General features: G+C 48.4%; 1 protein-coding gene across 4 annotated transcripts in view; it reads right to left on the reverse strand.

Annotated features, from left to right (window-relative positions):
- Positions 1–1,563: 1,563 nt before the first annotated feature.
- CIB4 (calcium and integrin binding family member 4) overlaps positions 1,564–25,920 on the reverse strand; it is a 143,194-nt gene continuing 118,837 nt past the window's right edge. For all 4 annotated transcript variants that reach the window (XM_058682799.1, XM_058682797.1, XM_058682798.1 and 1 more), the window contains 4 exons: positions 13,773–13,914; positions 4,221–4,330; positions 3,269–3,357; positions 1,564–1,758 (listed from right to left, as the gene is read on the reverse strand). In XM_058682799.1, the coding sequence (XP_058538782.1) occupies positions 1,728–1,758; positions 3,269–3,357; positions 4,221–4,330; positions 13,773–13,914 (372 nt within the window). In that variant the 3' untranslated portion in view covers positions 1,564–1,727. The remainder of the gene's footprint in view (positions 1,759–3,268; positions 3,358–4,220; positions 4,331–13,772; positions 13,915–25,920) is intronic.

Here is a 25,920-nt window from a genome sequence, read left to right on the forward strand (position 1 = left end):
AAGCTCAGTGCAGGGGTTCAAGCCAGTAGGAAGCAGCGTCCACTGACCCACTGGGCCCACGCAGCCCTCCTCTGAGGTGGGGGCAGGTAGAACCAAGGACTATAGGGCTCCCGAGTCTTGGTGGCAGGGTCACTCAGGTCCAGAGATACGCCCCATCGGCTCCCACTGGTGTAACAGAGGAAGCCCCGTTATTGTACATCTGAGAATGAAAGTGAAGTGACCCCAGAACAATTGCACAGGGGGTCCGATGCAGAAGAATTCCAGTCTGAGCCCTGGCCTGGCATCATCTAATCCACCCGATAACTTGAGAGGGAAGTAGCAGTAGCCTCACTTTACTGATGAAGACACTGAGGCTCAGAGAGGCTGAGAAAGTTGCCCAAGCTCGCACAGCTTGGAAGTGGCCCAGTTTTTTTTGACCCAAGCCCTAGTTTTTCCGCTACATAACTTGCTTGTGGCCCATGTGGAGACTGGGGAGTAGGGATGAGACAGTGCTGAAGGACCTTGTGTGCCTGAGAGGATGATCCGTGTAAAGCAACCACTTTCTGCATTCTTTCCAGACCGGAATGGACAGGTTGACTTGGCATCTACCCCCGGCGCTGCTTCTAGAATAGGACACGAAGGAGTGATGCGGACTAAGCCACTCTTCAAGGAAACGGGGGGAATGGGTTCCCAGGTCACGTGTGTGAGGTTGGGGGTTTGGAGTGTCTGCACTCGCCCAGCTGCTGCTCCCCACTTCCTGGGAGACCTGCTGGGGCAGGGGACGGGATGTGGGTGACAGCCCCTCGATAGACAAGATCTGGGATGGGGACCTCAGGCCAGGTGTGTATCCGGACAAGAGTTCTCCAACATTCCAGTGCCTCTTAGATTTGATCAAGGGACTTCATCGATCAATGGGAAATCTATTACCTCTTGAGTGGGTGAGTCAGGACCGAAAGGCAAAGACACCACTGTAGGTTCAGGTGAGGGCAAAACAGCCCTTCCCCTGGGAGCCAGTGTTTAGACCCCTCCCCAGAGGATGATGTAAACAGGAAAAACCATGTGCCTGTCAGAGCATCTGTTGGCTCTCAGAGGCCTTATAAGGGGCTGCTCCTGTGAACCAGGCCCAGCTGGACCCCAAAGGGTCCCTGTGGTGGCCAAATCCATTCCAGGATGTGGCTGAATACAAAACAAATAAATCCCAGTTGTTGGTCACACGCTGTCGCATCCCGGGGCCTGGGGGTGCCAAATGGGGCCAAGATGTCTTCTCCCTTGACAAGGACCGGGAAGCCAGAGGACGACTGAAGTGACCGCTATACACACGTCTCTGTACATTGGCCCCGGAGGATGCTGGGAGGTGGCTCCAGTGAAGGGAGGGGAGGATGTAGATTTTCTTGGTGAACTTCAGTCCATTTGGCCTGGTCCCTGCTGTGACATGTGTTGGAATTTGAACCCTGTCCCCCAGAAGACTGGTCATCCAGTTTTCACGGTCATTGGCAAGCTTAAGCGCCGGAACGAGGGGTTATTAACAAAAAGCACTTCTACACGATCCCGTAGTCAAAAGATGAACCGACGGGGCAAGGGAAAGGCTTTTTCTTCTGCTTTATTGAATAAACAATAGCCTAGAAGTGAGGGAGGGACAGGGACAGAATCGTACTTCTGATCAAAGTCCCCCAGCGCCTGGAGGGGGTTGAATTCCAAGTTCCAGTCGTTCCCCCTTGAGGCTGCCAGATCGGGTCTTTGTAGCCACATCAAAATCCCCAGAAGTGAATCCGAAAGGAGCTGAGGGAAAGCATCCCATGAGCCACCTTGAGCTGCAAATCTAAAGCACCCTCCAATTTCTGGGTTCGTAATGGCCCTGGCCTCATGTCCCTCTGTCTGAGAGATGGCCAGCTTGCGGCTGTCACAAGCCAACCCAAAGGCCTCTTTATGCTCCTTTTAGCATCACCAGAAAGCAAAGGGCGTCAGAACCTCACAGTGCCAAAACTAATGGAAAGAAACGGGAGAGAGTCAAAGAAAAAGTCAAGGAAGAGAGGATTCTGGCCTCACTAATGTGCTGGGCTGTTATGGAAGGAGAGGAATTACCCTTAGTTGGGATGGTTCCAGGTGGGGACCCTCTTTCAGAGGGTCTGCCCAAGCCTCAGCCCCATAGCAGCCATGACAGAATGGAGAGCCCTGTCCCCAAGCCAGGTGGTGGGAAGAGGGGTGGACACCTGACCAGAGTCATCGGGCCGATTGGATTCTCTCTCTGGGAATCTGGAGTCAGAGCCGAGAGATACTACTTAGGAGTGGCCGAGGGTCATTCAGAACCCAGGAGATATAAACCTGACCGCTGCGGGGAGGCCACGTTCGGCCTCGTGTCAGACAAAGCAGAGATTGCCGATTCGCATGTAGAGCAAAGTGCAGGGGAGCTGAGGTGAGAGGCAGAGACTTGGGGCACAGAGAAGAGAGAAAACATGCTGTCCTCGGTTCCCCGTTCCTGGCTGGGTGTTCTGAGGTGTAGTTGTCTTTGTCCTTTCTAATTGCTTTGTCAAACCATCCTGAGTGGGCATTCTTTGCTCTCAAAATCACCTAGACTGTGAGACCAAGGGCAGAATAGGGCCCGGGAGCAGCAGACACATGCAAACCGATGCCAACTCAACACAAGGAGGGCACTCCAACAGGGCTGTTCGATCACAAAGGGGCTGCCTCCCAGGGGCACGGGATCTTTCCCGTTACTGGAAGGATCCGAACAAGACTGGGCAGTATGGAGTCGGCCAATCATCTTAAGGGTGTTTGAACCAAGATATAAGACCGTTAAGGCCCCTTTGCCTGAAACAAGGTTTGGAAATACTCGAGCTTTCTCTGAGCTCTGCAACCAGCACCTTCACACCCCCATGCAAATCCCCAGCTCCTGGTGACCGCAGGAGTTGTTGGGACAAGGGAGCAGGATGGGCAGTGGCAAAGGCCACCACCGCCAGGCAGTCCCGGAGCCCCCTGGGCTTGGGGAGAAGACACCGGTGGGCCAGGCCAGCTATACATGGGCAGCACCCACGTCCGGACCACCCACGTCATTCGCAAAGCCGGGAATGCAGCCTTGCCTTTGCTGGTTAAAACCCCACTCCCTCTCTCTGAAGGTTAGAAATTTAGGGCACCTAACTTCTCAGAAGCCCCACTTTTGCCAATTCTGAAAGAATTGGCCAAGTATCCTGGACACTCATGACCCCCCTTGGGAAGACGGAGGCTCCCCATTGGCCCTTCCTGCCCCCACCCCACGCTGGGTACCGCCACCTCCCACTTTGGAACACCTTACTTCATGAAGTCTGGAGACTTGGCCATCGCGTGCTCAAACTCTGAGAAAGACAGCATGTTGTCATTGTCCAGATCTGACTCACTCAGGACCTGGCCAGGGGTACAGGAGGAGCCAGAGAGCAGAGACGGGCCCAGGGTGAGAAAGTGACGTGGAGACACAGGCAGAGGGGGGAGGGGTGCCTCTCACCAAGTGCGGCCACAGGCCAGGTTCTCTGCTAAGTGCCCGACACATATCCGAGTCCCGGGACCCCCTGCGAGACAGGTGTTCTCCCCACCCCCCACCCTTGTTACTTCCCACCCCAGACAAGGGCATGAAAATTCAAGCTTATGTGCGCTGAAGCCTGGGACCTCATGGGCTGGTCTCATTGTGGAAGAGTCCCCTTGGTGCCTCTAACACAAATGTGGCAGTAGAAATGGGCACGGAGGCGAACAGGGTGGCTTCCCCCACCCCCACCTGTCACCCAGACACAGGCAGGGGCTTTGTAGGGCAAGGGGCCCAGTCAGGTCGAGGAGGCAGTGATGACCCCTCCTGGTTTTATCTTTGCTTCTGGTTTCGACCTAGACCAAAAGCACTTGAAGGTCCTCACGGTCTTAGGACAAACAGATTCACGAGGCTGTTTTCACGGCCTGTCACACTGGGGGCTGTCACTGTAGGACATCCGGACATTGTGTTGTGCTGGGATAATGTGGGCCAGGGGACGTTGTGATGTGTCCATCTGATGCTAAGCCTCCGTTGGGCCACCTGACTGCGGTGACTGCAGTGTGGGTGGCTCGGGCACCTGCTCTTGGGGACCCCGGAAGGGAGTTAAGATCGTGGCGGAAAGACAAACACTTAGGGGGTAGTTGCCTACATCTGTGTGCCCGTCCCTCAGGACACCTCACCCCGCCTGCCACCCAGGGGCTTTGGGTGATAGCCTGGCCCAACCCAGCCCGTGTGGCCCCCGGGCACACACGTGGTTTGTGACGTCGGTCAGCAGGTCCTCCGACACGTCGTCGCTGTTGAGCAGTCGGAGGACAACCTTCTGTAGGTCCTCGTCGTCAATGAAGCCATTCTCGTTAAAATCTGCAGGGAGGAGGCAGAGCGTGAGAGGAGGGGGCCTTGCTCGGCCTCCCAGGAGTCCAGGGAGCCGTGGCCACCCAGAGCCCCGCTGTCCCAGGCGGGCCCAGAGCCTGGCCCCTGGTGACACCTGGGCGGGCGAGAGGGGAGGGCGCCAGGGCAGCAGGGCCGGCTGTAGGTGAAAGCAGCACTAAATAACACGCTAGAAATAGCGACAGTACTGAGCGTTCAGTGAGTGCACGCTACCCGCTCAGACGTATCCTGAGAGCTTCACCGGTTCTCGGTCACTGGATCTACACAGTCAACCTGTTCTTGGTCTCACTACCAAAAGGACACGAGCACAGAGGCGTCAGATAGATGTTGGCCTCCCCTGCCAGCACGTGCAAGGCAGGGACGGGGACCCAGCCGGGCTGGGCCCCGAGCCGGCCTCAGCCACCGTGCTGCGGGGAGCTCCAGCTCACAGCTCACAAGGCAGTAGGTGGCTTGGTGGCTGGGGGCCGGGGGCACGGAGGAGCAGGAGGACGCCTGGACTCGAGCACAGGTCCCGGCCCCTGCCCCTGCGCGGCGTGACCCGAGCGCCCGCCCCACCTGCGCCGAGGATAACGCCCGGTTTCCACTCCAGGGGGCACCCTGAGCCTCGTCAGACCTTGGGTCCTCCTTTTTGAGTTCAAAAATAGGGGTCATTCATACGAAACTAATATAACATTGTATGTCAACGACAGCGGAACGTGGGCATTACACCAGCTCCCCGAACACTGGACCGCCAAGGTGCGTTTAACCCGGTTTCCTACAGAGACCCCTTGGAAGGGTGTCGTTGGTCCAGTCAGTGCAGGTCTTCTCTACAGGCCCAGAGCATTCCTGCCTCCGGCCTTTGCAGAAGGCACCCCCCTGGCGAGAGGGCCCTCCTTCTCCTCCAAGCACTGGGATGCTCTGACTCAGCCCGAGCTTGCTCTCCCTGGCCTCCCTGTGAAGTCTCCCTGACACCCCAGGCCCAGGATGGCTCCCTCCTCAAGCTCCAGCAGCTTCTCACGTAGGACTTGTCCTCCTGGACTGCTGTCCTCGGCACCAGTGGCCGAGGACTGCCTTGTCTTCCCGTTGCAGTATGTGCTTCTCACCACGGCCTCACTCAGGTGTAGTGGGTGGACACGGTGGGTGGCTGCTGGGTGCCCATCCCCGAGCTCTGGCACACAGATATCCCAGACTGGTTCCTGGGGCTTCTAGTCCTGGGGTGCAGGGGAGACAGTTGGGCACCTGAGTGGCTTGGCTCCAGGGAGAGAGGAACGGGCATCCCAAGGGTTCCAAGGGTTTCCAGGTGGCCAAGTTCATGTCTGATTGGGGTTGGGGGTGTGAATGAGGAAGACTTCTTGGAGGAAGAGGCAGCAGAGAAGGACCTACAGAAATGGCCACTAGAGGAGGTGCCAGGGTCACTAGGGACAGTGGTAGAGAAGGAATAGCACCGGAGTGATCAGTCTGGGGTGAGGGGAGCAGAGGCTTGGAGGTCTGGAAGAGAGAGTCAGAGGTTAAGTGTGGAAGGTGGGCTGAACTGCATAGAGCCTTGAAGGCCGAGTGAGGGGAACCCCAGCACAGTCCCTGAACCACTTGTCAGCCATGTGTAAGTGCAGTAAACTTAGGCAGATACAGTGGCCACCGCGACAAACACAGATGTGCCAGGCAATGATCTAAGTGCTTTCTATTTACTGCATTTAATCCTCAGAACACGGATGAAGAAAGTGAGGCACGCTGAGATTAAACAACCATACTTACTTCCTTAATCTCATTTCAGCCTCTTGTCTTAAATATCTATCTCCTGTCTGGGCTTCTCCTGCACTCCAGGCACATGTATCCATCCACGGCCCCTCCTGTCCTCCCCACTTGGAGGTATGATAGGTCCCTCAGATTCAACTGATCCCAACCCAAACTGTTGATGTGCCTCCCTCTTCCCTGTCCCCAAACCTGCTGCTCTCAGCTGTGTGTTTCCTGGCAACTGGGCAACTCCCCTCTTCCGATCACTTGGCCAATGAGTTTGGAGCCGTCCTGGACCACGTCTTTTCCTCGCTCCCCACAGCTAAGGTGTCAGTAAACCCTCCCAGCTCCTTCCTGGAGAGACAGTGGACCCAGCCTGATGACCTCCCCACCGCACTGCCTCCACCATGGCCCAGCCATCGTCACCTCTCCAGGATTACCCTGGTGGCACCCTAACCAGTGTGCTTCCTCTCTGTCTGCCCCCCTCAGTCTGTTCTCCACTCAGCAGCCTGTGGTCCTTGTACCACATTCCTCCCTCAGCACCCCTTCTCACAGCCTCCCATCTCTAGCCAGAAGAAAGCCCCGGATGCTGACCGTGCTCCCCAAGGTTTACCCTGCCCTCACTCTGCCTCCTTGCCTTTCCCCATCAGGCAGGCACGATCCTGCCCCAGGGCCTTTGCACTGTGCTTCCCCTCCCTGGAACACTCACCCAGGGATCCTTTGGGTCTTCACTGAGATGCCACTTCTCACCAGAACGTGCCTAAAATTACGCTTCCTGTCCCTTTCCCTGCTTTATTTTTCTCCCAGCACAGAACACTGCCTAACGCATTGTATATTTCACCTATTAGCTTTATTTCTCTCCACTAGAATGTAAATTCCTGGAGGGCAGAAGGTTTTGTCTTTTTGGTCACCACTGTGTCCTCAGCTCCGGGAACAGTGCCTGGAACAGAGTAAGGGCTCACCGAATATTTCTTGAGTAAGCGAATGCATGAACTACCCAAGGTCACACGTTGATGAACGATGGAGACCATACTAAACCCAGGCAGTACAACTCTGCGGGCCGTCTGCGGTCTTAATCACTCATAACTGCTTTCATGGTATTCAAGTGCCCATTTTTTTTAGCTGGGTATATGACCATCTAAAATGAACACTACATTTCCCAGCCTCCCTTGCTGCTAGTTGTGGCCCCGCCCGTTAGAGTTCTGGCCAACGAGACACAAGCAACTTCCAGGAAGTCTTTAAAGAGAAAGCATAGCCCTTTGTGACAGTGAGGCGATGCTAGGAAGGGAGGATAAAGATACAATTACAGGGAAGCCATCCGGCATGGGGCTCGGACCACAGAAGACGCCCAGGACAGAAGGCGCGTATTAGATAGAGCAGAGGCTCAGTTCTGTGCCACTTGATGAGTGTTAAACGCTAAAAACGCAAACCCCGGAAACTGTGTGACATCTCACTTTGAAGAATGAAAGCTAGAGCTATCCTGGGCCTAGAATGGAGGGGCGAGGTGGCCGATGTCCCAGGCTCCTTCAGGGTTAGAGCCCAGACTTCTGTCTGTCTTCTTTGGACAGGATATGGATATGGAAAGTACAGCTCACCACCTCCCTTCTGAAGCAGGTGGCTCTCCCCTGGCCAACTGTTTATCAGCCCCAGGAACTGGAGGCTAAGGCCTGAGACGTTCATCCAGGCTCTCCCTGTGCTGCCGTGCTGTCACCCATGATGGGTGATGGCTGGGAGCAGGTGGAGGGGCGGAGGGACCAGCACCCGGACCAGAGGGAGTGGGCAGCCGCAGTGACATTGCACTGCTGGTAAGAAGTTCCGCAGCCTCTCCCAGAGACCCCGCAGTGTCCCCGGGCGTCCTGCTGGCCCAGGTCCCATATGCAGAGACTGCAGCAAAGTGACATGGCTTTGGTCCCAGGCCATCTGAAAACAGAATAATTTGCTAGAGTAGAATGTAGTCCTGGACAGTTCCCCTCCTTTGGGGGTGCAAGGGCACAGCAGCCTGGGAAAGGGGTGGGGGCTGAGAGCTCTGGGCTGCTGGCCAGCCCATGCAGACTCGGCAGCCTCAGACCTGCAGCTTTGGGCCGCTCTGAGAAGGGGGGGAGGGCCCACCTTTAATTCTTGCTGTTTCCCAACAACGGGAAGGTTAGACGGCTTGGAGAGCTGGGGCCCCGCCTTCAGGTCCCCCCAGAGCACTCTTGCCATCGTCATCTCAACCTGTCTGTCATGGTACTCCTTGCAATTTACAAAGTACTTTTACAGAAATTTGCCCATGTGGTTGAGTGAGGAAGGGCACGCTTTCACCATTATTTCCCAGGAGAACTGAGCCTGCCTCCCTGGCCTCTCCCGGCCCTTGGCACCGTGTCAGATCTTGGGGCGGTGTGGGAGGATCTCCCACTGGCACTCTGGCACCTGCCTGAGGGTCGTTCACATCTGATGGAAGCTGTGCTGATGGAACAGGAAGGCAGCGCTGGGGTATTGGTCTCTGGCAGGTAAAAAGTCCCTCCAGAGAGGGCCGGGGGTGGATCTGTTAGAGGCCAGGAATGTCCCTCAGAGCGGAAAGTGGAGCCCAGCAGGTACATCCCCGGTGCTGGATTCTTGACTGATGGTCATTCACTCCTTCCTTCCGACTCTCAGCAGCACAATTCTCGGTCAGGGTGACACCGAGTTCAGCTTAAAATACTCAACTTTCCAGTCTCCCTTGCAGCTATACGTGGCCGTGTGACATCATTCTGGACAACACAGTATGAAGCCGCTGGGTGGGGCGTCCAAGGACACTCGTTAAAGAAGAGTCAACTTAATCCGTGCCCTTGAATGTACACTTGATTCTTATCCCTTCTCCCATCCCTTTAGCTTCCTGTCGGGAATGAAGACACAGTCTGTAGGCACAGAAACCATCTTGTGATGATAAGGACGACAGTCCCATACTAAAGATGGCTTGGAGGAGCCAGACCCTTGGTTACTGCCCCCTGGCTCTGGACACCCTAATTCCAGGCTTTTGTTTTTTAACATGGACACTCTTACATATAACTGAATGCAGGCCTACCTGGTATGGTGGGTCTGAAACTCCACTGCACTTTAGAATCACCCAGGGAGCTTTACAAAAGCCCGCCCACCCACCAGGGCACACCCGACACCCTTACATCAGATCTCCGCAGCCGGGGCCCCAGCAGCCATGGGTCTTAACACGCCAGATAGTGTGCAGTGTGCAGCCACGTTTGAGAAGCAATGAGTTAGAGGAGGGTTGCCTAGATTTTAAGATGTGGAGGGACCAGCTGGGGGTCCTTGTTAAAATGTGGACCCTGCTCCAGCAGGTGCACAGAGGGGCCGGAGACGCTGTGTCCCTAACAGGCTTCCTGGAGATTTTGATGTTGCTGGTGCATGGACCACAAGTGGAGTACCAAGGCGTCAGTCAGAGCATCAAGTTAGGTCTCTGGACTTTGGCTAACCAAGGGTCACCACGGCATCACCGCCACCACCTTCTCCTTTTTTGTCTCCTCTTCCTTTTTATTCCTCCCCTTCTGCCTTCAGTGCTGCCATTACCACCTCAACGTACTGAGCCGCTACCTCGTGCCAAGCACCGGGCTCCGAGATTCACTTGTCCCATCCCTAATCCTGCTGACAGCTCTGTAAGGCGACAGATCTTCTGAGCCCAGAGAGAATTCAGATTTGTCTGGGTATATCTGATGAAGCCTTGGAGTTTATGAGTCCCCAGGCATCTATTTGCACAGCTGATTTGCATGAAGGCTTTGCGCTTTTTTGTTTTTGTACTTGAGCTCAAGGAGGAAGGAAACCCCTTAAGGGGGCCTGGGGAGAGGGGCTGGAGGAAGATACAAGGACAGTGTGGGGGACAGGTGGTATCTGACCCCTGATCTGACCTGAGGCACTCAGTCTGACCTCCTGGGAGTGAGGACATCCTCCCTACTTCTGAGCTGAACACAGTTTAGCTCCTGTGCCTTGAAGCTTAAAGAGAACCTGCTGTTCTTGTAGCTCCCTGAAGGCTTGGGTGTTTTTGTTTGTTTAGCTCTGGAAACCATGGAAAGACAGCTGAGGCAGACATCTTTGGGAACATCTGCTCTGCCTACACTTTGCCATCTCTGAGAAGTGTCCCCACCCCCAGCAACAGGGCTCTAGAGCTAGGTTTATTTATGTGACTCTGCATCATTTTGGCTGTGGTTGATTGGACAAGGCTGTTTACCCAACCTGGGGGCAGCAAGACCATTGGTTTGGCTGAGCCATCAGTATCTCCTGAGAAAATGGGGGACCAGTGTTCATCTTTGGCCCATAGGCACAGAAGCATAAAAGTCTGCAGAAAGAGAAATTGCACAGGGAGAAGCAGAGTTGAGAGACCAGGGAACCACAGAGAGAAAAGAAGAAAGTAGCCGCCTCACTTCCTGACCACTTGCCAGCTGCATCCCCGGGAGGCTGCTTCAGTTCTACCATGGGTTCCATGCCGTTCCTGATGGACAAGCTCTAGTGCCCCCCTCCCCCCCCCATGACCTGCACCTCTTGGTGTTTGTGCATATATAACCCCCACATCCCTTTGGTGGCTTATAACTAACCAACAGAATTTGGCAACAGTGATGGGATATTCCTTCCGTGATTACAATATTGTATAAGACTCTACCTTACCAGCACACTGGCTCCAGAGACTCTCTCTCTCTAGCTGTCTTTGAAGAAGGAAGTGGCCGTGTCAGGGGATGCCCATGGGGTGAGGAGCACGGGTCAGCCTCTGGAAACTGAGGGCAGCCTCCAGCCCATAGCCAGTGGAAACCAGGGCTCTAAGTTCCATAGACATGAGGAAATGCATTTGCCAACAACCAGGGTAGGCTTGTAAGTGAATTCCTCCCCAGTCAAATGCAGCCCAGACAGAGCCTTGATTGAAGCCTTGCAGAATCCTAAGAGAGGGCACGGAGAAGCTGCACCAGACTCCTAGCCCACAGAAACTGTGAGATTATAAATGTGTTACCTAAATCCACTAGGTTTGTGGATATACTGGCTCCAATATATTACTGTCCCTCATCAGCTGCCTTTCACACAGGTAAGTCCCTGATACTTGCAACCCAAAGACTCTTGGCTAATATGAGAGTACTCAGCCTGGGCCGGTGCTCTGCATCGGGTAGAGCTGTCCATCCAGAAGAGTATGGACAGGAGGCGGAAGAGGCTAGGGACAGCACAGCAAGTGCCATGCGGCACAAGTCCTGACACAGAGGGGGCAGCAACTAGTGGGCTAGACCTCCCCGCGGAGCCCCAGAAGTACTTGGGGTAAGGAAGGAGGAAGACTAGTGAACAGGTAGGAGCCACTGAGCCAACCAAATCTAGGTATGTGATTTCATTTGCACTTAACCCTGCTTGAAGTTCACTGTAAATGCATGTCTTGTGTCAAACTTAGGACATGTGGGGCCATTACTTCTTCGGATATCTTTCCTTTCCCATTAATTCTTTCCTTCTGAGATTCCAATTGGATATATATTAGATCTTCCTAATTGTCCTTCATGTTTCTGAAGCTCTGTTTCCTTTTTCTCTCAATGTATTTTTCCTCAGTTCTTCAGATTAGATTATTTCCATTGAACTATCTTCAGGTTTCTGACTCTTCCTTCTCTCATCTCAATTTTCCTATTAAGTCCATTCAGTGAATTTTTAATTTTACTTTTTATTTAAAAAATTTTCAATGCTTTTGTTTTGGAGAGAGAGAGAGACAGACAGAGACAGAGTGCAAACAGGGGAGGAGCAGAGAGAGAGGGGGAGACATAGAATCCAAAGCAGGCTCCAGGCTCTGAGCGTCGACACAGAGCCTGACGTGGAGCTCAGACCCATGAACTGTGAGATCATGACCTGAGCCGAAGTCAGATGCTCAGCTGACTGAGGCACACAGGTGCCCCATGAATTTTTATTTTAGATATATGTTTTATTTTTCACTTTTATATTTTCCGTTTGATTCTTATAGTTTCTACTTCTCTGTTGAGAATCCCTACTATTTCTTTCATTATGAATTTCTTTTATATAACTGGCCAAGGTTTAGTAGCTGTTTTAAGACACTTATCAGCTAATTCCAACATCTGGGTCATGCCAGAGTCAGGCTCCATTCTTGAGAATATATCAATTTTTATTTATTTTATAATTGTATATTGAATAATTTTGTATTATACCTTGGACATAACTGGTTTTCTAAAATTTTTGTATGTTGAATAATTGTGGATTCTATTTTAGACATTATAAATGATTTATTGTAAAAACTCTGGATTCTGTTATATTCTTCCAAAGAGTGTTGATTTTTTTTTTTTTAATTCTATCAGGAAATTGACTGGACTTAAACTGCAAGCCCCATCACCCAGGGACCTTGTTAAAATGCAGTGGCTGCTAAAATCTCAGTTCTGTTATCCTTACCTGAGCTGCTTTGAGTTTGCCTTGCATATGTGGTTTAGAGGTCCTTTCTCTCACTTTCTTTCATGAACTCTCCCTATTTGCACTTTCCAGGGGAAAAGTGCCCCAAACTCTCTGATTCTTCAAGTCAGAAAAAATTTAGGGTTTCTATCAGTCCTGCATGAGGCCCCTCACTGAAGCCCACCTTTAGGCTAAAGAAATTTGAAAAGAGTGAGGGAGAGGACCATCCAGGACCATTTCCTCCTTCCAAGTGTCAACTCTCTGCCTCTGGTAACTTTCTAGTGCCATCAGGTAGTTGATTTTTATATGTAGTTTTTGAGTTTATAGATGCTATCTGTGGAAGTGACAGTATGGTAGGAACTTACTCAGCTATTCTCAACAGGAGAATCTGTGACTTCATTGGAGTTTATTGGATACTAAGCCTGAGGACATAGGAGATACAAAAGTATCACTGAGTACTTTTTACAGGTGAGAAACCTGAGCCCTCACAGGTCCATCAGGCTTAAAACTCCTCCTCCACCCCATTTTATCCAAGTCCACTTGGGCAAAGCAAGAATAAGACGGTGTCCACTGTGTGGAGACAAGGAGGACCTGGCAGGAAAGAGAGACAGGGGAAATGCCAAACTGAGCCAGCCTGAATGTTCAAGTTGCCACAATGAGCTTAAAGCCTTGCACATGGTCTGTTTGAAGACTTCTCAGATTTCTTTGTTTCTTTCCTTTTAACTTCTCTTGAGAATTCCAGCCATCTCAGTTGTGCTAAGGGCACATAAGTCTGCTGACGAGCAGAACTCTGGCAGTGCTTTATGGCTACCCCAGACAAAACCAGAGACCAAAAAAATGTCATAGGACCTCAGAGATGATCTTTCTCAAACACCTCGTTTTAAAGCCGATGAAACTGAGGCCTAGAAAGGTGAAGTGATTTGCCCAATACTTCCCAGCCATTCAGTGGCTGAGCTAGTTCTGGTGTTCAAATCTCTTAATTTCTGCCAAACAAGCATTAGCTCCTTCATACCCATATGTAGTCCTCAATCTCTCTCTCTCTCTTTCTCTGGCCTGTCCACACTGCTACCATGAAATATCAACACCAATGACTCCGTTTGACTCTGATGGCATGGAGGGTAGGGCAGCCATCTATCCATTGAAGTAGTAATTCACAACCATGTTATAGTACTCAGGAAAGATGATAATACCCATAAACGCCCAAGTGAATCCCAATGAACATCATCCCACCAATGAATTGAGGTTGATGGATTCCAGATTGATGTCTACTCTATGGTGCTTCCCGCCCCCCCCCCCCAACCACCACCATCACTTAGTCACCCACCGTAGATTCGAAAGGCATACTCGATCTTCAGGCTGGGGCAAGCCTGCTGGCTGAAAACAGATGCCATACCCAGGACATCCTCAAAGGAGAACACATCATTGTGGGAGAACACTTTGCAGATTCGGTCTCTGAAAGGGTTGACCTGCAGGGAAGGAGGAAGAGGAGTGAGGAGGCCTGTCGGGATCAGGTTCATGCCTCCCTGGCCCTCACATATCTATCACAAGCACAGCAAATTCCACTTTAGCACCGTTCTCCACTTTCTGTTTGCCTAATTCATTTCCACTTACCTGGGGTCCTTTCCCGCAGTTGCTCAGTGGCCCAGTCCTGGCTGCTCTAAACTCTCCTTACCTGCTGCCAGGTCTTATCAGATCCCAACTTTGCTGTAGTGTTCTAAAAGGACCCCGATCCCTCCCCTCAACCGACCCAGATTCTTTTTCCTTAGATGCACCTCAGCCAAGAAAGCTATTTGATTCTTTCTGTGAAGTTCACATAGTAGATCTGAACGGCCAACTGTGCCCAATTTTTAATTAGTTGAAACAAATCTCTGGTTGATTGTTCTAGTCACTGACAAGATACCTCTTCAAGGCTCCAAGCTGCATGCAAATGGATTAGTTCCTCTGCCTCAAGCACCCAATGGGCCTATTACCTGCCTCAAGGACAGTTGAGCCCCAGCCCCAGCCTGTATGCTTGTTGAACTCTCCTTAGGGTTTTCCCAGCAACAGCCAATGCGTATCCATCTGGTTTTGATTTCCCCATTTACAACACATGAAAATTTCTTTTTCATTTCTTTTGAACTGAGCTACACATTGAAATCTATGGTTTAGGGGCCCCTGGGTGGCTCAGTCGGTGAAGCATCTGACTTCGGCTCAGGTCATGATCTCACGGTTTGTGAGTTCGAGCCCCGCGTCGGGCTCTGTGCTGACAGCCCGGAGCCTGGAGCCTGCTTCTGTTTCCGGGTCTCCCTCTCTCTCTGCCCCTCCCCCATTCACTCCGTCTCTCTCTGCCTTTCAAAACTGAATGAATGTAAAAAAAAATCTATGGTTTAGTTTTATTTGATATTCCTATGTATTTGAGATGAGAGGGAGAACATTCTGTGTCACCTCAGGTGGCCATGTAGCTCTCAAGCTTTTGTGAGCAAGCGAGGTATCTAAAGTCCTTGTTAAGAACATGAATTGTGAGCTCCCACCCTCAGATATCCCATTTTAGAAACCCTGGGATGTAGCCCAGCATTATGGATGGATTGTGTCTTCCCCTAAATGTGTATGTTGAAGTCTTAACCCCCAGTATCTCAGAAAGTCACCTCACTTGGAAACGGGGTCTTATAGATATAATTAGTTAAGATGAGGGCATATGAACTAGGGTGGGCCCCTAATCCAATATGACTTGTGTCCTCAGTAAAAGGGGAAATTTGGACACAGAGACACACACTCGAGGAGACCACCATGTGCAGAGGAAGGCAGATATTGGGGTGAGGCATCTCACCCCAATCTCAGATATTGGGGTGAGTCAAGGAATGCCGGACATTGCCAGCACGCCACCAGAAGTTAGGAGAAAGGCATGGGACAGATTTTTCCTCACAGTCCTCTGAAAAAACACACGCTGCAGACACTTTGATCTCAGCCTTCTAGCCTCTAGAACTGGGAGACAATAAACTTCTATTGTTTAAGCCACACAGTTGTGGTACTTTGTCACGGCAGCTTTAGCAAACTACCGTATCTAGGAAAATGTGTTGTGAATAAGGTCCCTAGGTGACAGGGTTAGTCTCACATGTATATACATACATATGTCCCAGGAGCGACCAGGGACCAGGAGTATCCGGAGAATCCCGGCTACCTTGCTAGAACCTCCAAACAAACTCCTGCAGTGTCTGCTTCCTTCACCCTTTCACTTCAACACCCCCACTCCCTGAAAAGCTTATTGTGATGGCCTCAGATGGATGCCGATAAGGGCTCTCCACTGTGATGTGTTCCAGGTCACGTGTATCTAGCTAAGTGGCTTCACAAATTACTTTGCCAAATTTTAACTCAATTAACTCTTGCAAATGGTGGCTTAACAAGATTCCTGCAAAGAAATGACAATCCAAGATAATGCTTATAATGCAAGCGTGGTGATCAACCAGAGAATGTCAGAGCAGAACCTCTGCTACTTAAAATACAAGTTCCTCTTTATTTGGTAGTTGAAACGGTGAGAATCCAGTCAGACAATAACTGAAGTCCCGGCTTCAATTCTCATTTCCTGTGCTCAGACAGGGGCAAGACAGACCAGCAAGCATTGAGCCTAAACATATATCCAGCCAGGGAGTGAGATACCAATCTTCCCTTCCCTGGGTGCCCACATTCAGGACTTGGCTTTTCTGGGAGTGATGGGGGAGGGGAGATGGTTGCCAGGAAGCCAATCTACTCCCTCTTAGATCCACATCATGTGACTGTTACACACACACACACACACACACACACACCTTACACCTTGTCTTATAAAGAAGATTGGGAAGGAGACGGTGTGGTAGTGGGGGAAGGAGGGAGGTAGCCAGCATAGGACATAGAACGCAATGTGTTGACTGCAAATACTTTTGGAAGATGTGGGGAAAATATTGCTGAAGATGTAGCAAAATAAGCATCAGAACAAATTTCACACTGTGGGAAGTTTGCTAAATAGTTGAAGGAAAGTACCGATGTTTCTAACATGGTTTTCCTAGATTCGGTTTCAATAATGAAATACATAAAGAACTACATTTCTGTGAGCCACTAACGGAAAGAGGCGATATTGACTGAACAGTACATTACTTCTTTAATGAAAACACCAGTGATGGGAAAAACCGTCTGAGCGCAATCACTGATGGAATGGCTGCTCCGTGATGAAAAGGATTCTGGGTTAGGGTTCAGGGATGGCCACATGCAAAACCAATGCCCTGCAAAACTTCCTGCAGGCTACCACAGTCAAGAGGTTAAGTCTGGGAGTACACAAAATGCTACAGGATGCATCGGTGTGGTTCGTTTTTTTGAAAAGAGTTTAAAACACACACAGTGATTTGTGATCAGAAGGGAAGTGGCTTTGAAAATCTTTTGAGGGGCGCCTGGGTGGCGCAGTCGGTTAAGCGGCCGACTTCAGCCAGGTCACGATCTCGCGGTCTGTGAGTTCGAGCCCCGCGTCGGGCTCTGTGCTGACAGCTCGGAGCCTGGAGCATGTTTCCGATTCTGTGTCTCCCTCTCTCTCTGCCCCTCCCCCGTTCATGCTCTGTCTCTCTCTGTCCCAAAAATAAATAAAAAACGTTGAAAAGAAAAATTAAAAAAAAAAAAAAAAAAGAAAATCTTTTGAACCACCTAGAGGTGTGCTGGCCATCTCCTGGCAGAACACTTAAAATAGCCATCAAACTTTAAGAGGAATTATATGTGTTTCTTGTACAAAAAGGCAAACATTCCAAATTCGCTGAGCGTTTTATGATGACAAGGGATTGTTGGCAGATATCCACCGAAAAATGAGCTCAAATTCTTCTGAATCTTCAAGGTAGAGGTGACTCATTTTAACAGTGAGTGAGAAAAGTCCTTGCTTTTCCAAAAAAACTCCTGCTTTGGAGAGAATGTTGTGAACATCAGATTTTTGTTGTGGAAAACATGTGGAGTCACCTAAAATAATGCTTCTATCTGTGTACTTGAACATATTAGAAACAGACTTTTCTAATCTGTTTGAAAACCATCCAAATGGAAAGTGTCAGTGGATTTCGGGTCCATTTGTTAAAAATATAAAAATGCAATGTTTTCCAATTAGCTTCTAAGAGCCACTGACTGGCATAAGGGAAGATGGACATCTACTAGCTTAATTTCAATAAAAGGCCTTTAATTGGTGGATGGGATTGAAAATGAGTGCCATAATTTAATACAGGCGGCCGATGATACATTTCTTCTCTTTGGATCAGCTGTGACAGCCACTAAAAATAAACTCAACTAGAACCAGCCCCCCAAATGATTCCATCTCCAAGTGTTAAAGCAAGATTTTAAAGAATAATGAAGCTTATCCAACCACGTTGCTTGCCCTCACCCCACGATTATTAATTATAAGCAAACAATACAATTATGAGAGGAGGAAATTTTGTTGTACAAATGAAAGGGGCATTTGTTTTTAAGATATTTTATGTTTATTTCGTTGATAAAATAATTAGCTTTTAAATTTTTAAATTTTTTTATGTTTATTTTTGAGAGAGAGAGAGAGAGAGAGACAGAGCATGAGCGGGGGAGGGGCAGAGAGAGAGGAGACACAGAATCTGAAGCAGGCTCCAGTCTCTGAGCTGTCGGCACAGAGCCCGACGCAGGGCTTGAATTCACAGACCACGAGATCATGACCTGAGCCCAAGTTGGACGTCCGACTGACTGAGCCATCCAGGCGCCCTTAGCTTTTAAATTTTTTGTTTTGCATGTTTCTGTTGTAACATACTGGTGTCATAGTAAAGGCATAGGGTTGGGATACATACATATTATGGGTGTGCACCCCATTTTTTAAGTGCTGGGGAGGCATGATTAAAAATAGCTAGTGATCTCTGGTCTAGTCTAATCCCCTCATAAATCATGGACGTGGAAAAGAGTCCCCAGAGTTGAAGGAGTGACTTACCCAAGGTCACTCAGCCTAGGACCCAATTCTGAGTCCAGCACTGTTTCCACTATGGGCTCCTGTGGCAAATAAACATAAAAGAAAAGGTAGCGACGAGGCAGAACATGTGACCTTTAAAACATAAACATCCTTGCAACTAGAACCTCTTAAAAGTCTTACTTTAATACAACACACACACGTACACACACACACACACACACACACATTTTTGACACAGAATGCCAAAATGGAGGCTTAAAAGTCTTACTTTAATACAACACACACACGTACACACACACACACACACACACACACATTTTTGACACAGAATGCCAAAATGGAGGCTAGCCTGAAGTCAAAGTCATGGCACCTGCCTGTGAGAGCTCCACGTCTTGCCGGCTAGCCGGGAGGGGCCGTGCAAAGGGATGCTCTTAGTGCTGCAGGGATGGTTTCTGAGGGTCCAGAAGAGGCCCATACCTCTCCCTGCTCTCCACCCTGAGCTGAGCGTCCTTGGGTCCAGCCCAGCCACCAGCAGACAGAACAGCTGGGAAGAGGCGGGAGAGGAGCAAGCCTCTTGAGTGATCATAGTTCCAGTTTACTGTGTTTCAGATTTGTGTTGCTATTACTTTAAAAGTCTGAAATCTGAACCAATGAATCTTGGGATCTATCTAGAGAGTTGCAGTCTGTATTAAATTTCACACTCATTTAGAAGCCGCCAATACTCCCAAGGAGGAAGAAGATGACATTTGACAAAGCAATGCCTTCGTTTCAAGAATAACACGTACCCCAGTGCGAAGGCCTTCTGAACAAGGGAATATAAACATGTCAGCATAGAAATTTATACAGGTAACTCAGTAGTGCGATCTCCATCGATGCATGACAAAACTAAAAAAGATGAAAATAAACCCCAAATGCTGGGGATTTTTTTTTTGGAAACAGAAACTACAGTTTGTTGACAATAAAAAGATTGCAGTCCTTGCCAAAAAAACTAAAAATTTTTAAAAGATCTTCTCAAAGTTATTGAACAAGAGATTTGATTTGAAGATGAAAATCAGAAGGAAAATATTTGGACTTAGTTTAAAAATATCTCCTCACCATTTCTCCAAGTAGCACACAGTCAAAAGGAGCTTTTTACCGTTGCTGGAAAAAAATCACACAAAAATACGCTAGTGACTCAACAGTGACGTCACTGATGAAGTTTTATTTTCAAGAGCTTGTTTTTTAGGGGGGAAAAAAAGATCAAATAGTAGTATTTCATGTAGAACTTCTCATTGCTAATTAAACTTTCTTAATTTTTGGTGTCTGTTGGTTTTGAATAAGGCTTCATTTTTGTCCATTTTGCCTGCTATCAATACTTGTTAAAAGTACCCGATGAATGTGTGTAGTTTTTAGATTTTAAACAGATGTAAAGCATGTGTCAAGGAAGGGAGTAGAGGGAGGTGTCTGCTGGGAGGGGTACAGAAGATGCCAGTCCCTTCTGAGTCTTGTGTGGAGGCCTGAGGTTACTGACACAGACTCCTCATATCTGTGCAAGATTGGGTGAGCAAACACCAAGTCCCAGGAGAAGGGTGCAAGAAATCTTTTGTATTTTAGTGCCTTTAAAAACTTCCCTTAGGGGCATCTGGGTGGCTCAGTCGGTTGGGCGCCCGACTTTGGCTCAGGTCATGATCTCACGGTTCACAAGTTCAAGCCGCGCGTTGGGTTCTGTGCTGATGGCTCAGAGCCTGGGGCCTGGCTTCAGATTCTGTGTCCCCCTCTCTCTCCGCCCCACTCTTGCTTGCGCTCTTGTCTCTCTCTGTCTTTCAAAGGTGAATACACATTTTTTAAAAAAATCTTTTTAGACTTCCCTCAGATAAACCATATTTATGGAGTGGCAGACTCAATATTATTAAGATGTTGATTCTTCCCAAATTGATCTGCAGAGTCAATGCAATGCTAGTTGAAATCTTCCAGCTGGTGTTTTTGTAGAAATTGACAAGCTGATTCTAAACTTTATATGGAAATGCAAAAGATGAATAACGGCCAAAACATTTCTGAAGAAGAGGAAGAATGTTGAAGCACTTATATGAATCAAGATCTTGCTATAGCTTTAGTAATCAATACAGTGTGGTACTGGTACAAGGAGAGACAGACCAATGGCCATAATAAAAATTGTGGAAACAGACCCACACATATTGGGCTACTTGATTTATCACAAAGATCACATGGCTACAGAGTGGGAGAAAGGAGAGTCTATTCAATAAGTGGCACTGGGTCGATTTCTACCTCACACCATACGCAAAAGTCAATTCCAGATTGATCATAGATCTAATGCGGAAAACCAATAGTAAAACTTGGAGACAAAAACGGGAGAACGTTTTCATAACCTTGAGGCAAAAATTCTTTACCAATATACAAAAAGCATTAATCATGAGGGGGAAAAAAATCCATGAATTGGAGTATATTAAAATCAAGAATTTATGGTATTCAAAAGACATCATTAAAAGAGCAAAAAGGTAAGCCACAGCAAGTGATAGGTACTTCAACAGGTGACTGGATAAACAAAGTCTAGATTATCCATACATGAGACTACTTCTTAGCAATAGATAGGAGCTAACTAGTCAATTCCTGCATGTCGATTCTGTTAGTCGACTCTGTTGCATGTTGATTCGTGCAACAATGTAGACAATTCTTAGATGTGTTTTGCTAAGTAAAAGAAGTCGGATCCAAAAGACTATGCATCGTCTAAGTCCATTTGTATGACATCCGGGAAAATGCAAAACTATAGGGATGAAAAACAGATGAGTGGTTGTCGGTAGTTGGGGGAGGGGACGGAGTTAACTACAAAGGGGCCTCACAAGGAAATTTTTCAGGTGATGGAATTGTTCTGCATGGTGGTACTGCAGGGGCAGGTCCACACCCCTATGCATTTGTTTAAACCCATAGAACCATACCCCACAATGGGTGAAGTTTATAGGATGTGAACAAAAAATTTAAAAAGTTTTAAAGACCCACGATGCTAGTAAACCTAGAATGACATGGAGACCACGATAAGTGAAAGTAACTGTATTACAAGTGTATGACAAAACCTCACCAAAAGGAATTGGGAGGGAGGGGCTGACCAAATGACTTCGGGAAATGGTGGTTTGACTGAGTACATAAGTCTAAAAAAAAAAAAAATACAAACCCACAAACCAACACTGTGCTCTAGCTAGCAAATTTTTTTCACACGGGGGGAGGGTTAACCATGCGGAAACTACATGGATACTGGAGTTGAGCAAACAGGTAAATAAATAACAGATAGTAGGACCCAAGTTTCTCACTGTCAAAAGAAGTTACAAATAAGCAAGAGGGGAAGTCTGGATGTGGTGTTGGGTTAGTCAGAGAAATCAGTATGAATTCATGGGTATCGGTATATATATACATACACAGAAATAGTGGTGTGTGGTATATATGAGTTAATATACATACGTGTATTTTCTAGCTCCATCTACTAAGTAACTTTACAGTGGAGAAACCTAGAAACAACACCTTGATTACGTGTTCAAGGTTAACATTACCAGTAATAGGTCATGTTGATAGTATGTCTTCCCTGATACGCTGGGATGAGAAGAGCACTTCACCTCTGTGGTATTCATTGCACAAATCCATAACGCCCGTCTAATCAAGAGAACACAGGTGACAGACCCAAGCTGAGGGAGGTTCTACTAAAACACCTGGTCGGTGCTCTCCAAAAAATCATGAAAGACAAGACTGAGAATCTGTCACAGATGAGGGGAGACTAAAGGCAGTGTGGGAGCCTGGAGTGGCTACTGGAACAGATAAAGGACATAAATGAGAAAACTGGTAAAATGTAAAAAAAGTTTGTCATTAGCCAGCCATGTCCCACCAATTTTAATTTATCATTAGGGTGGAATACATACATATAGGGGAACAAAGATAAAAAGGAAACTAGGCAATCCAAAATATAGGGAGCAATAGCTTTAACTCTGAGAGAAAGAAAGAAAAAAAGGCTCTCATCCTATTATTCTATACCCAACAAAAATATCCTTCAAACTTAAAGGCAAAAGACTTGTTCTTCCTAGACAAACAAAAGCAGAGAGAATTCATCCGCAGACCAGAGCTACAAAAAGATTAAAGGAAGTCCTTCAGGAAGAAGGAAAACAGCAGAAGGAAACTTGGATCTACACAAAGAAATGAAGAACACCAGAAATGATAAATATGTGAGTAAATATAAAAGAACTTTTTCTCATTTTAAATCCTTTTCAGGGCTCCTGGGTGGCTCAGTCGGCCCGACTTCGGCTCAGGTCATGATCTCACAGTTCATGAGTTCAAGCCCCGTGTCGGGCTCTGTGCTGACAGCTCGGAGCCTGGAACTGCTTCAGATTCTGTGTCTCCCTCTCTCTCTGCCCCTCCTCTGCTCATGTTCTGTCTCTCTCTCTCAAAAATAAATAAACACCATACAGAGAAAGACAGATACTATATGCTTTCACTCTTACGTGGATCCTGAGAAACTTAACAGAAGACCATGGGGGAGGGGAAGGAAAAAAAAGGTTAGAGAGGGAGGGAGCCAAACCATAAGAGACTCTTAAATATAGAGAACAAACTGAGGGTTGATGGGGGGTGGGGTAGAGGGGAAAGTGGGTGATGGGCACTGAGGAGGGCACCTGTTGGGATGAGCACTGGGTATTGTATGGAAACCAATTTGACAATAAATTTCATACAAATCAATCAATAAATAAACAAACAAACACCAAAAAAATATTTAAATCCTTTTCAAAGAGACATATCCATATATATAGCTAGAGATTTCAATATCCTTCTGTCAATAGTTGGTAGAACAATAGACCAAAAAATCATTAAGGATATAAAAGGCTATCAACCAACTTACGTTACTCGACATTTTACAGAGCACTCCACCTTACACAGTACAATACACATTTTTCTCAAGTGCACTTGGCACATTTACCAAGATAGATCACATTTTAGGTTATAAAGGACGTCTCAATAAATTTTAAAAGATTTAAATCATACAGAATATGATCTCTGACCGCAAAAAAATTAAATTAGAAATCAGTGACAGAAAGATATCTTGAAAACCCCCAAAGTCAAAGAAATCACAAGGGAACTCAGAAAATGATTTGATCTAAATGAAAATGAAGACACAATATATCAATACCTGTGGTATTTGGTACAAGCACTGTGTACAAGGAAATTAACAGCATTTGATGTTTATATCAGAAAATAAAGGACTTAAATATCCATGTAAATGGGATAAAAAGGCCCTTCACCCAAGAGTTGGAGTTGGTCACTGGAGGAAAAGGGAGTTAGAGATTCCAGGTCTATCAGGTGGAGCCCATTCTAACCCCGTGCTCCTGGGCTGCTTGCCCCAAGAAGGTGGCCTCTGAGGACATGAAGGAGCTTGTCACCAGAGGCAGTGCTTGGAAGCCACGGGTGGATAGAGCTTCTGGGCTGGACTGAGAATGGACAAGTTGGATGTCCCTTCACAGATGGCTTCTCTTCCTTCCATCCCATTGCCCCGAAGGAATTCCTAGATCTGGGTCTGAACCGGGTCACCCTTCAGCACGAGAGTAACTCTGCCAGCAGGTGGCAGTGTTGAGTGGAAGTTCAGTCAGCTCTCAAACCCAGCACGGGTGAGCACCTACTGTGTGCAAGTCACTGATCTGGGCTGTGCCCATCTCGCAGGCAGATGGCAGGATACACATCACCACTCTGTTTTACAAAGAGAGGAAAGCCCAGGGAAGAAGAATTCACACTCCTAATTCAATGCTTTGTCTGCACCGCTGCTCTTGACTCCATTGGGTATTTAATTAATTTTTTTTCCAAGACAATATCTCAAATTCATATTTCTGCACACACAAGGCAGGTGGGGTTTGAGGCATTACCCTGAGTCCCAGGCCCCTGATAGTTGGCAGTCGGTCAGAGAACAAACCAGTAGAGCTTGAGGATATGGCTTCTCAGCTAGGGACACAAAGGCACAAAGCTCATGACCTGAACTTCAAGTCCTTGGAGCAAATGCATAAGGTGAGTCACCGCACAGTGGGCACTGAGCAAGTTCCGGGACCCCCCAAGTGATGGAGATGCCACCTCTGTCCTTTATGGGACTCAACCCAGGCACTCAAATAAGTCTGTTCAGAAACAGCGGGGGCAGGGGATAGAAGTATCTGAATCAAGTACAAGTAAAATGACAAGAGCCTGGACAGAGTAGTGTTGCTACAAGGTAGGATAGACAAAGGGCCCGGAAAGAGAAACCAGCCAGGAGACAGAGAAAGGACAGGAGCCAAGGCCACATCAGGCAGGGAGAAAGATATGGTGGGACTCGGGCGGGGATGAGGAAACCAGGCCAGGCAGCAGGGTCCCCTTCCTTCTCCCCATGGCCTGAAGCCCCTCCTTCCCCTTCCAGCCGGGCCAGGTTTCAGCCGGATAGATAAAAATGTTCTGTAGGAGAGAGCAACCGTGGGGCTTAACCTGGACCCTCCAGCCTCTCAAAGGCCCAGACTGGTCTGTATGATCCTCACCAGGTGGAGAGAAGCCTGACATTTCCATTTAAGGGGAGTTGGGGACAGAGAGAGTGAGGGATGGGCGATGCGCTTAGGTGAACGCACTCTTAAGTTGGCCAAGACTTTGTTTATAAAAAAGGGACAGTCTCTGCGTTTTAGATGTTCAACCTTCCTGAGGTCTAAAAACAGAGAGGCCCGTATGGGAGCTGTCTCCTAGTGACAGATGGGTTGGCAGGGACAGGCTGAGGATGTGTCCTGCCGGCAGCTGGAGGCAGATCACTGGAGGAACAAACAGGGGAGAAAGGTAGTAAAAAAATGTTCAATATTATTAAACATCCATGGGACTACGTGGCTTAAACCTGGCTCAGGCCCACCAGCCCCGTCTCTCCCCAGATTTCAGGCCCACAGGTACCTGCCACTGCCCAGAGGAACCTTCCAGAAGAGCTACCTGTCACCCCAGAGGAGTTCGGGGAACTGCATTGTTTTCGGGGTGGCCCAGGGGCCTGGCATCGTGCTGTGGGGCACTCGAGGTGGGGAACGGAAGGAGCACAGGCTCCGGAGTCAGACTGACTCTAAAAAGCCAGTAGAATAATTTTGTTTGACATCTGTAAGATTTTGGTATCTTGCAGCTTCTGAGGTTTATACAATCTCAAGTGCAACTTGCCCAAGCAAGAAAGGAAAAAAAAAAGGGGGGGAGCCAAAAAGACCAGTTGTCCCTTACTGGTTTACCAACACCTATTACAGGAAAGACGGACTTAGCCATTTTATAGATGAATGTCTATTCACATCCATACATCCCGCCACCTCCTTTTTAACAGCTCGAGATCAACTCTAGAAGCCAAACAACACATCACATCCCTGGGTAACAAGAGCCACAACAAAACCAGCTGTGTGACTTTGGGCAGACCACGGGCCCCCTCCACCTCCCGTTATGTAAAATGGGCAGAATCGTAATTTTGCTCATGGGGTTTTATAGGGATCGAATGGGCTCATGTTTGCAAAACAACTGCTCCTGGCGGGACCTCAATAAGCATTAGCTTCAATTAGTAAGCCCCCCAACTTCACCA

This window comes from Neofelis nebulosa, chromosome 9, assembly GCF_028018385.1.
Source record: "Neofelis nebulosa isolate mNeoNeb1 chromosome 9, mNeoNeb1.pri, whole genome shotgun sequence".
NCBI classification, from domain to species: domain Eukaryota; kingdom Metazoa; phylum Chordata; class Mammalia; order Carnivora; family Felidae; genus Neofelis; species Neofelis nebulosa.